Source organism: Physella acuta, unplaced genomic scaffold, assembly GCF_028476545.2.
Source record: "Physella acuta isolate Inbredline_101_S28 unplaced genomic scaffold, ASM2847654v3 ptg000658l, whole genome shotgun sequence".
Classification (NCBI taxonomy): Eukaryota; Metazoa; Mollusca; class Gastropoda; family Physidae; genus Physella; species Physella acuta.
In genome coordinates, this window is record NW_026732177.1 from 777,387 (window position 1) to 790,328 (window position 12,942).

The 12,942-nt window shown below is 36.6% G+C and overlaps 1 protein-coding gene across 2 annotated transcripts; it reads left to right on the forward strand.

The window, feature by feature from the left end:
- Positions 1-129: 129 nt before the first annotated feature.
- On the forward strand, positions 130-8,473 carry LOC131948742 (1-acyl-sn-glycerol-3-phosphate acyltransferase delta). 2 transcript variants are annotated; one of them, XM_059310423.1, is made up of 9 exons: positions 130-520; positions 2,591-2,781; positions 2,982-3,151; positions 3,312-3,479; positions 3,823-3,976; positions 4,341-4,446; positions 4,918-4,996; positions 7,120-7,318; positions 8,211-8,473. In XM_059310423.1, the coding sequence occupies exons 2-9, from the start codon at positions 2,604-2,606 to the stop codon at positions 8,306-8,308; spliced, it is 1,152 nt and encodes a 383-aa protein (XP_059166406.1). In that variant the 5' UTR covers positions 130-520; positions 2,591-2,603; the 3' UTR covers positions 8,309-8,473. The 2 variants fall into 2 exon arrangements, with proteins under 2 accessions (XP_059166406.1, XP_059166407.1); XM_059310424.1 differs by lacking the exon at positions 130-520 and adding an exon at positions 523-633.
- The last annotated feature ends 4,469 nt before the right edge of the window (positions 8,474-12,942 follow it).

Below are 12,942 nucleotides of genomic sequence, written 5' to 3' on the forward strand. Positions count from 1 at the left end.
AAAACAACCCACGTAAATCCATTCTAGATTCTAGATTTATTCTAAATTTAGAAAATATTTTTAGAACCCCAAGCTCATAGATCTAGATCTATACAGCAGTGACGGTACTTAGTGTATTATAACGATTAGTATTATTAGGCTATTATTCATCTCAAACAGAAACTAGCTCATTGAAAAAAATTACGACTAAACACAAGAGATGTAAAACTGGAGGTCAAAGTTCAGCTCAAAGATGAGACCATACTTTGATATTACTTTGCTTTACTAGAGAACCTACGCTAGTACGCCTATGAGTACTCTACAGTAGATCTAGATATCTCTAGAGATCTACTATTTAGAGTTTACTCAGTTTTAGACTAGAGCTAGGGATAATCTAGAAATCTATACTGATTCCATACGTCCCACAATGACATGACGGTGTAGCTATTGTAATGTTAATGTTTAGTTAAGACTACTAAAAAACTAAGTGAAACAAACAGGCCTATCCGCGGCATCTGTCATCTGGGGAATAAGACTAAGAGTGAGTAATAGTCTAGATCTAGATTCTAGTTCTAGATAATTGATTCATTGTATTCAATATACATATTGATACGTTTGGATCTAGATTAAGATTTAGATCAACTTAATTCAATTGTAAGTTGTACTCAGTACTGTACTTCTTATAGTCTTATACTAATATACTTAACTAGTAACTAGAGTAACTGGGTGTTGGGAAATTTGCAAAAAGCGAAATGACGAAGTGGTAAACTGCGAGAAGAAAATGCGAGACATATCTGTGGAATCACGGGTAAATAGCGAGACACAATTTGCAAAAACAAATTTAGTTTCATGTTTTTTTTTTTTAATAGTTAGAGATCTATAAACTAAGGAAGATGATAATCACGAATGTTGTGTGTTCTTTATTTAAAATCTAATTTGATTTTATATTAAACAATCTTAACATCTTCTGACCGCCGCTCTCGTTTTCTTGTCAGCGGGAGAAAAATCCCGTTTTGATAGACGGGTCAGTGCAGTTCATAAAGAGAATATTATTAGACTATATTTTAAAATCTATATTTAGATTAGTTGATATTCAAAATTCTAAACATTATGACGTTTTCTAATGTGCAAGAGAAAAAAAAACCCCGCCATTTGAGGGATCGGTATAGGCCTACATTTCAAACCATCCCACTTTTACTTATTAAATCTACATCGTGACTTAATAAGCGCGACCTTAATATCATACTGCCTTGTTTCTTTGAGGGGGAAAAGTATAGCTGCATGCTTAGCTGCATGCTACAACATCATTCAAGGTCAATACCTTGGTGAATTATTTTAGCTCGTTTTCAATGAGTAGGCCTATATAGCCCTCCCTCTTCTTCTCAATCGCATTAAAAAAAAATTGCCAACGTGGTGGGGGTAAAAAGTGTAACATTTGATTCAAGAAAGAGAGCGGGTGGTATTGAAACAACATAGCTGTTTCTGTAATAGTAAAAATAAATTATACAGGAAATTTGTATTCTCATTACTTAATTAATTAGTTAAATTTATTATCGCTAAAGAAAATAAAGGGAGATAGTATATATTAGTTTATTTATTTAGTTTATTAGTTTAAATGTATTACCGCACAACACACTATGCGTGTGTGGTATGTGGCCTGGCCTATTAAATATATATTATTATTGTTTTGAGTTTATATTGAACTCAATGCAACAAACCCGCTGGTTGGTTAAGGCTACACCGGGGGGGGGGGGGGGGGGGGTTCGTTCTGCTACGAAATAAAACAAAATTACTTTGCAACAAACAAATATATGTTTGTGGCGGCAGGCGGCCACGGTGTTCCACTCAAATAAAATAAGTTAATCTAATGTCGGCGGTATTTCGGGTGGTTTCGAACAAGGTGGTATTCTTAGTCGACACAAAAGATGGTTAAGTTGACAAATCATCAAAATGTCTAGCGACGGAAAAATCAGAATTTTTAACAGTGTAAACGAAGAGTCTTTGAAGTCTGTTTCAAATATCGCTGTAAATCGGTCGAGGTAAAATTTTCATAGAAAGCTTTGCATCCTACCACCTCCCTGCATAAGTATCGGGTGGTGGAAAGTGTGAGGCAAAAATATCACGTGAACGACGGTTTTCGCGCCCTTCTCACAGTTTACCGCCTCGCCATTTCGCTTTTCGCATTTGCAATTTCTTAACACCCAGAGTAACTACTCATCTAGATCTAGTTCTAGTAGCCTAACACTAGCATTTTAAATTTTTAAAAAAAAATTTAAAATAAAAAATCGGCAGATCAATGCTAATTTATTTAATGATTAATTATTTCAGTTTAATAGTCTATTAATTCAGTTTAGAAATTAAAATTAGGCCTAAAAATATGCTTTAATTTAATAATTTTGATTGAAATCTAGCTTGTTTCTAAGGATAGTTTAGCAATAAATTATTTAGAGAGATGATCTATCTACTAGAATAGATTTAGTCTAGATCTAGTCATTTGACTTTTTTTCACAGATTTAGAATTAGTATAGATTTAGATCTATTCTAAATGAGGACAGGGGACAAAATATCATCCTATTGGAGACGTAAAACATTTGAATATATTTTGTTTCAGAATACCTGACAAAATGGGTTTCTTCCAGCAACTGAAGGCCAACCTTGTGATGCACTTGATTTTAGGTTATATCTTCATCATGTCCGGTTTGATTGTAACATTTCTTATGTTATGTTCTTGTATTATTTGGCCATTCAACCGGCACTTGTATCGAAAGATAAACGTGCATCTGGCATACTCACATTGGTCTCGTAAGTACTGATTCTACAGTTTTATGTTTTCTTCAAATATGAATGTCAACAGTAAAAGTCATTGCTTTAATGTGGAGTTTCAAGTTTTTACACTATTTAAAAAAAAAACCCACTTATTTTTATTATAAAATTTTTGTATTCCAGCAATAAAATAATTTTTTAACGCTACATTTTCCTAATTGAATGTTCACGATCTACAGAGTTTACCTTCCTGGCTCAGTGGTGGTCTGGGACTGAAGTAATTTGTTATGCATCTGATGTAGATGTCAAGTTAATTGGCAAAGAGCATATCCTGACCATAATGAACCATAAATATGACATCGACTGGTTGATGGCATGGATCTTGGCAGAAAGATTTCAAATGCTGGGGGTATCATAATTTTTACTAGTTTACAGTTTCCAAAGTATGTTCCTAGTTTTTGGGAATCAAATTTCTAATAGAAAATTTTATTTTTAATTTTTAAATTACTTTCTTTAACTCTTTAAAAGTTTCATTTCTTTGCTTAAATGATATAGTTTTTATTAAACAGAACACAAAAATCTATGGCAAACAGTTTCTAAAGTATGTCCCTCTTATTGGCTGGGCCTGGTATTTCACTGAGAGCATATTTCTCAAGCGCCAGTGGGAGCATGACAAAAAGATCATACAGAAAGACTTGCTTCAAGCTACTGATTATCCTGAAGGGTACTACGTCACAGTAAGTTCTGCACACGCGTTTCTTCACCATCCCATCACGAGCTGTATTTTCTGTCACACAAATTTTAAATTATAAACTCATTAGGGCATGATAATTAGTGTAGAGGCCATTTATGATTATTGTGATAAAACTTTTCCCATTTGGTTAGTTCTTTCTATACAAGTTAACTGCAGTAAGTTATTATAGGATTGTGTTATTCTGCAGTTTTTGTTTACAAATGTTAGGTGAGGTTTTTTGCTAGGTCTATTAGTGGCATTTGTAAGATAACGGTTCTAAAACTTTGAATAGATACTTGCTAGAACTTGATAGAACATGCTAGAACCTTTGATGCTTGTGATTGCAGCTGCTGCTGTTCCCTGAAGGCACAAGATTCACTGAAGAGAAACACAAAGCCAGTCTAGAGGTTTGCAAGGCCAAAGGTTACCCTCTCTTGAAACATGTGCTCCTGCCCAGGCCGAAAGGATTCATTGTGTCCATGCATGGCTTGAAGGGCCATTGTAAGTTCAGTTTGGTATAAGTGCAGAAATATTTCTGATCATGGTAGACAGTTTATTGAATTTCCTTGCAACAAATATTTCAGATATGTTGGAGTAATTTTGACTCCCCTTAAAACAATTACAAAGTCTCAATACTTTAAAAACTGTAAACAAATCATAACTCAAACCATAGAATATGACTGAGGTTGTTTGATGAGTGTGACTGAGGTTGTTTGATGAGTGTGACTGAGGTTGTTTGATGAGTGTGACTGAGGTTGTTTGATGAGTGTGACTGAGGTTGTTTGATGAGTGTGACTGAGGTTGTTTGATGAGTGTGACTGAGGTTGTTTGATGAGTGTAAACAAGGTATCTTCTCTGCTTCTAGTCCCCACAATTCTAAACTGCACGGTTGGATTTCCACCCAATGGTCCGCCACCAACACTGATGACTGTCATTCAAGGCAAGCCACTGCTTGCACACTTTCATGCTGAGTAAGTTGTTAGGCAAGCCACTGCTTGCACACTTTCATGTTGAGTTATTTAGTAACATTTGTAATGGCAACTATTGTGTTGGTTGCCTACTTTCATGTTGAGTAAGTTATTTAGTAACATTTGTATTGGCAACTATTGTGTTGGTTGCCTACTTTCATGTTGAGTAAGTTATTTAGTAACATTTGTAATGGCAACTATTGTGTTGGTTGCCTACTTTCATGTTGAGTAAATTATTTAGTAACATTTGTAACAGCAACTATTGTGTTGGTTGCCTACTTTCATGTTCAGTAAGTTATTTAGTAACATTTGTAATGGCAACTATTGTGTTGGTTACACTGAGTACAAGTCATTGATTGATGCTTCAGTTTGTCAAATATCTATGGTAGAACTTTTATCATTGGACTTTGTTTGATGCTTCAGTTTGTCAAATCAAATAAATTGAATAAAAAAAATTTGAACCCATTTTTCCAGACGTATCCCTATTGATAGTGTGCCTATTGAGTCTGATGAAGTTTGTGCTCAATGGCTGAGAGAACTCTTCAAGAAGAAGGTAAAAAACACCTGTTATAGTTCTAGGCTTACTATGAGAAAATCAAAGACATAAACTTATAATAAAAACAGAAGCAAAAGAAACAAATTTGGCCATGTCAACTCTTGCACAAACTTGGCCTTATTAACTCTTGCACAAACTTGGACATGTCAACTCTTGCACAAACTTGGCCTCCTTGGCCACGACAGAAACAAAAAATTGGCCATTTTAATTTGCCATCTCTATCGATGTTGTAACTTTAGAGTACTTTATGAATTGATCCAAACAGTCACTGTTGTATCTATACCAACCTAGGATGATACTAACATGAACTGTCTTTGTTTAGGACGACATGTATGACAGCTATCTGATGATACTAACATGAGCTGTCCTGTCTTTGTTTAGGATGACATGTATGACAGCTATCTGATGATTCTAACATGAGCTGTCTTTGTTTAGGATGACATGTATGACAGCTATCTGATGATACTAACATGAACTGTCCTGTCTTTGTTTAGGATGACATGTATGACAGCTATCTGATGATACTAACATGAGCTGTCCTGTCTTTGTTTAGGATGACATGTATGACAGCTATCTGATGATACTAACATGAACTGTCCTGTCTTTGTTTAGGATGACATGTATGACAGCTATCTGATGATACTAACATGAGCTGTCTTTGTTTAGGATGACATGTATGACAGCTATCTGATGATTCTAACATGAACTGTCCTGTCTTTGTTTAGGATGACATGTATGACAGCTATCTGATGATACTAACATGAACTGTCTTTGTTTAGGACGACATGTATGACAGCTATCTGATGATACTAACATGAACTGTCTTTGTTTAGGATGACATGTATGACAGCTATCTGATGATACTAACATGAACTGTCCTGTCTTTGTTTAGGATGACATGTATGACAGCTATCTGATGATACTAACATGAACTGTCCTGTCTTTGTTTAGGATGACATGTATGACAGCTATCTGATGATACTAACATGAACTGTCTTTGTTTAGGATGACATGTATGACAGCTATCTGATGATTCTAACATGAACTGTCTTTGTTTAGGATGACATGTATGACAGCTATCTGATGATACTAACATGAGCTGTCTTTGTTTAGGATGACATGTATGACAGCTATCTGATGATACTAACATGAGCTGTCTTTGTTTAGGATGACATGTATGACAGCTATCTGATGATTCTAACATGAACTGTCTTTGTTTAGGACGACATGTATGACAGCTATCTGATGATACTAACATGAGCTGTCCTGTCTTTGTTTAGGATGACATGTATGACAGCTATCTGATGATTCTAACATGAGCTGTCTTTGTTTAGGATGACATGTATGACAGCTATCTGATGATACTAACATGAACTGTCCTGTCTTTGTTTAGGATGACATGTATGACAGCTATCTGATGATACTAACATGAGCTGTCTTTGTTTAGGATGACATGTATGACAGCTATCTGATGATTCTAACATGAACTGTCTTTGTTTAGGATGACATGTATGACAGCTATCTGATGATACTAACATGAGCTGTCTTTGTTTAGGATGACATGTATGACAGCTATCTGATGATACTAACATGAGCTGTCTTTGTTTAGGATGACATGTATGACAGCTATCTGATGATACTAACATGAACTGTCCTGTCTTTGTTTAGGATGACATGTATGACAGCTATCTGATGATTCTAACATGAACTGTCCTGTCTTTGTTTAGGATGACATGTATGACAGCTATCTGATGATTCTAACATGAACTGTCTTTGTTTAGGATGACATGTATGACAGCTATCTGATGATACTAACATGAGCTGTCCTGTCTTTGTTTAGGATGACATGTATGACAGCTATCTGATGATACTAACATGAACTGTCCTGTCTTTGTTTAGGACGACATGTATGACAGCTATCTGATGATACTAACATGAACTGTCCTGTCTTTGTTTAGGATGACATGTATGACAGCTATCTGATGATTCTAACATGAGCTGTCTTTGTTTAGGATGACATGTATGACAGCTATCTGATGATTCTAACATGAACTGTCTTTGTTTAGGATGACATGTATGACAGCTATCTGATGATACTAACATGAACTGTCTTTGTTTAGGACGACATGTATGACAGCTACCTGGAAACTGGTCAGTTTCCTGGTCCACATCACCTGATACCTCGGCGCTACAACGACCTAATTATGTGGATATTTTGGGCCATTGTGACCTGCGTTCCCCTTTTCTACTACATCGGCAGCATTTTTGTAGCCGGCTCCTTGACGCAGCAACTCATTATTGTAGCCGTGGGCGTGTTCTGTAAGTTTCCTTGTCACGTCATGTACGAAGGGTTGACAGTGAGAATATTTAGTTGCAATGTTCATGAAAATATGTAAATAGGAATAAGTTAAATTAAAAATAGCAAGGCGTATTCTTGTATAATCTTGTCAAGAACAGCAGAAATACATATTGGCTCATAACAACAGTTTTACCATAATTAAGATGGGTAGAAAGAATATTCCAGTAATAAAGATTATTTCATTTAGATACTTATGAGTGATTATTCCAATTAGATAGTTATGAAAATTATTCCATTAATTAAGATGGTAAAGAAGGATTATTGCAGTAATTGAGATGGTTAAGAAGGATTATTGCAGTAATTGAGATGGTTAAGAAGGATTATTGCAGTAATTGAGATGGTTAAGAAGGATTATTGCAGTTATTAAGATGGCTAAGAAGGATTATTGCAGTAATTGAGATGGTTAAGAAGGATTATTGCAGTAATTAAGATGGTTAAGAAGGATTATTGCAGTAATTAAGATGGCTAAGAAGGATTATTGCAGTAATTATGATGGTTAAGAAGGATTATTGCAGTAATTAAGATGGTTAAGAAGGATTATTGCAGTAATTATGATGGTTAAGAAGGATTATTGCAGTAATTAAGATGGCTAAGAAGGATTATTGCAGTAATTAAGATGGTTAAGAAGGATTATTGCAGTAATTAAGATGGCTAAGAAGGATTATTGCAGTAATTAAGATGGTTAAGAAGGATTATTGCAGTAATTAAGATGGTTAAGAAGGATTATTGCAGTAGTTAAGATGGTTAAGAAGGATTATTGCAGTAATTAAGATGGTTAAGAAGGATTATTGCAGTAGTTAAGATGGTTAAGAAGGATTATTGCAGTAATTGAGATGGTTACCTTGTCCCCAGTGTCTGTTGTGGTGAGGTGGATGATCAGTGTGTCAGAGATCCACAAAGGCTCCGAGTATGGAAAAGTGACCAACGCAGAGAAGAAGAAATCTGAATGATGATGTTTGATCAACTACTGATGTTGCAAGTCAGGTGTGATCAACTACTGATGTTGCAAGTCAGATTCTGATAGATAATACATTGTTTAATCCAAACTATGCTGTTTTTCTAAGGTGTCCGAGCTAAATATCCTCTATTTTTTTATTAAAATATTGAAGAGCTTAGCCTTTGTTATCATAATGTTAGCTCATGCAGGATTATTTCCTACCATTCCTTGCTTGTATATTTCTTGCTAATTTTTTACTTTGATCATTTATTTTAAAAGTTGCGGGTATAACATGTCCTCTAACCTAGCGCTGCCAGCTTGTCAACACTGTAGCTCACCTGCTAATGTCCAGCCGCACATGTAACTGGTGTTGTGATGAGTTAACACAAATCACATGTAACTGGTGTTGTGATGAGTTAACACAAATCACATGTAACTGGTGTTGTGATGAGTTAACACAAATCACATGTAACTGGTGTTGTGATAAGTTAACACAAATCACATGTAACAAATCACATGTAACTGGTGTTGTGATGAGTTAACACAAATCACATGTAACTGTTGTTGTGATGAGTTAACACAAATCACATGTAACTGTTGTTGTGATGAGTTAACACAAATCACATGTAACTGGTGTTGTGATGAGTTAACACAAATCACATGTAACTGGTTTTGTGATGAGTTAACACAAATCACATGTAACTGTTGTTGTGATGAGTTAACACAAATCACATGTAACTGTTGTTGTGATGAGTTAACACAAATCACATGTAACTGGTGTTGTGATGAGTTAACACAAATCACATGTAACTGGTGTTGTGATGAGTTAACACAAATCACATGTAACTGGTGTTGTGATAAGTTAACACAAATCACATGTAACTCATCACATTTTAAGTTTAATTTGACTCACATCACATTTTAAGTTTGACTCACATCACATTGTAAGTTTCATTTGACTTATCTCATCACATTGTTTCATTTGACTTATCTCATCACATTGTTTCATTTGACTTATCTCATCACATTGTTTCATTTGACTTTATCTCATCACATTGTTTCATTTGACTTATCTCATCACATTGTTTCATTTGACTTATCTCATCACATTGTTTCATTTGACTTATCTCATCACATTGTAAGTTTCATTTGACTTATCTCATCACATTGTTTCATTTGACTTATCTCATCACATTGTTTCATTTGACTTATCTCATCACATTGTTTCATTTGACTTATCTCATCACATTGTTTCATTTGACTTATCTCATCACATTGTTTCATTTGACTTATCTCATCACATTGTTTCATTTTACTTATCTCTTCACAAAGCTTTGTCTGAGATAGTGCAGGCAGCATAGTGAAATCAAAGTTGGATCTATTTATAGCCTAGTGTTGTTGGATTAGAGAGTTCTATTTATAGCCTAGTGTTGTTGGATTAGAGAGATCTATTTATAGCCTAGTGTTGTAGGATTAGAGAGATCTATTTATAGCCTAGTGTTGTTGGATTAGAGAGATCTATTTATAGCCTACTGCTACTTTGAAATGTCAGCATTTGTAAGTCATGAACTGGTTGTAACGTCCATAAAAAACTTCACTAGCATGACAGACTTGCTACAACATAGTAGCTAGTTTTATTTACGTCAACACCACCAAACCAAAGGGCTTTATTTTTGTTGATAATTAGGTCTACTTACTTCAGGTGTGTAAGTCTACTTCAGGTGTGTAGGTCTACTTACTATAGATGTTTAGATCTACTTACTATAGATGTTTAGATCTACTTACTACAGGTGTGTAGGTCTACTTACTACAGATACGTAGGTCTACTTACTACAAATACGTAGGTCTACTTACTACAGATACGTAGGTCTACTTACTACAGATACGTAGGTCTACTTACTACAGATACGTAGGTCTACTTACTACAGATACGTAGGTCTACTTACTACAGATATGTAGGTCTACTTACTACAGGTGTGTAGATTAAGTGTGTGTTCCTACTAAAACTATTATTTCTACTGCCTTAATCAGCTGTTAAGTTGCTGCATGTTGGCATCTGGTGTTAAGGTGTTGTGTGTCACCATCTTGCTGTGTGTGGGTGTCTGGTGTAAAGGTGTTATGTGTCACCATCTTGCTGTGTGTCACCATCTTGCTGTGTGTGGGTGTCTGGTGTAAAGGTGTTGTGTGTCACCATCTCACTGTGTGTGGGTGTCTGGTGTAAAGGTGTTATGTGTCACCATCTCACTGTGTGTCATCATCTTGCTGTGTGTGGGTGTCTGGTGTAAAGGTGTTGTGTGTCACCATCTCACTGTGTGTGGGTGTCTGGTGTAAAGGTGTTGTGTGTCACCATCTCACTGTGTGTGGGTGTCTGGTGTAAAGGTGTTGTGTGTCACCATCTTGCTGTGTGTGGGTGTCTGGTGTAAAGGTGTTGTGTGTCACCATCTCACTGTGTGTGGGTGTCTGGTGTAAAGGTGTTGTGTGTCACCATCTTGCTGTGTGTGGGTGTCTGGTGTAAAGGTGTTGTGTGTCACCATCTCACTGTGTGTGGGTGTCTGGTGTAAAGGTGTTGTGTGTCACCATCTTGCTGTGTGTGGGTGTCTGGTGTAAAGGTGTTGTGTGTCACCATCTCACTGTGTGTGGGTGTCTGGTGTAAAGGTGTTGTGTGTCACCATCTCGCTGTGTGTGGGTGTCTGGTGTAAAGGTGTTGTGTGTCACCATCTCGCTGTGTGTCACCATCTCACTGTGTGTGGGTGTCTGGTGTAAAGGTGTTGTGTGTCACCATCTCGCTGTGTGTTACCATCTCGCTGTGTGTGGGTGTCTGGTGTAAAGGTGTTGTGTATCACCATCTCGCTGTGTGTCACCATCTCACTGTGTGTGGGTGTCTGGTGTAAAGGTGTTGTGTATCACCATCTCGCTGTGTGTGGGTGTCTGGTGTAAAGGTGTTGTGTGTCACCATCTTGCTGTGTGTGGGTGTCTGGTGTAAAGGTGTTGTGTATCACCATCTCGCTGTGTGTCACCATCTCACTGTGTGTGGGTGTCTGGTGTAAAGGTGTTGTGTGTCACCATCTTGCTGTGTGTGGGTGTCTGGTGTAAAGGTGTTGTGTGTCACCATCTCGCTGTGTGTGGGTGTCTGGTGTAAAGGTGTTGTGTGTCACCATCTTGTTATGTGTCACCATCTCGCTGTGTGTGGGTGTCTGGTGTAAAGATGTTATGTGTCACCATCTCACTGACTGTACTGGTGTTTGAATGATGTTGATTTTAACCCATATTTTAATGTGTAAATTCGACATAACCTTTTAACCAAGTTTTTATTTACCCCTGCAACCATATTGTATCTCCCCCCCCCCCCCCCAAAAAAAAAAACATTAATTATACATTTCTGGTGAGAGATTGTAGTTGTAAAGTTTTTTGACTACATTGTATAATGGTTTGTTTGATTGGCATGGGAAGTGTCACACAAAATGACATGTATCTGTAACAGATGGGATGCCATTGATCAAATGACATGTGTCTGTAACAGATGGGATGCCATGGATCAAATGACACGTATCTGTAACAGATGGGATGCCATTGATCAAATGACATGTATCTGTAACAGATGGGATGCCATTGATCAAATGACATGTATCTGTAACAGATGGGATGCCATTGATCAAATGACATGTATCTGTAACAGATGGGATGCCATTGATCAAATGACATGTATCTGTAACAGATGGGATGCCATTGATCAAATGACATTTATCTGTAAAAGATGGGATGCCATTGATCAAATGACATGTATCTGTAAAAGATGGGATGCCATTGATCAAATGACATGTATCTGTAACAGATGGGATGCCATTGATCAAATGACATTTATCTGTAAAAGATGGGATGCCATTGATCAAATGACATGTATCTGTAAAAGATGGGATGCCATTGATCAAATGACATGTATCTGTAACAGATGGGATGCCATTGATCAAATGACATGTATCTGTAAAAGATGGGATGCCATTGATCAAATGACATGTGTCTGTAAAAGATGGGATGCCATTGATCAAATGACATGTGTCTGTAAAAGATGGGATGCCATTGATCAAATGACATGTGTCTGTAAAAGACTCACCCACTTTAACATCCCCCTGTCTCATGTGTGTGCCATTTTTGCTGTTATTTATTTTGTTTCAGGACCACATCAGGTTTTAGTTTTTGTATTGCCTCTAGTGTGCTATCCCAGCATTCCCTTTAAAGATGGAAACCATTCCAATTGAGCAGCAGCCATTCTTGTTTGGTTTGGTGATCTGACCTAACCAAAAACTTGATGCGTGTCTCACCTCTCAATGCTTGTCAGATATTTTGTAATTTTAATACAAGAACAACAAAATGGCAGCCTCTCATTGTTTGTATTTGAAACTTGAAATGCAATAATTAGTTTAATCATGTCCTAACAGAATTGTGCAAGATTAGTTGAGTCAAACTGTCTGACTTTCTGATGGGTTGTTGATTCAAAATTTCAGATGACTCATCTTTAGTTGACCTTGACCAGTACATGACATGTTGCTTTAGTTGACCTTGACCAGTACATGACATGTTGCTTTAGTTGACCTTGACCAGTACATGACATGTTGCTTTAGTTGACCTTGACCAGTACATGACATGTTG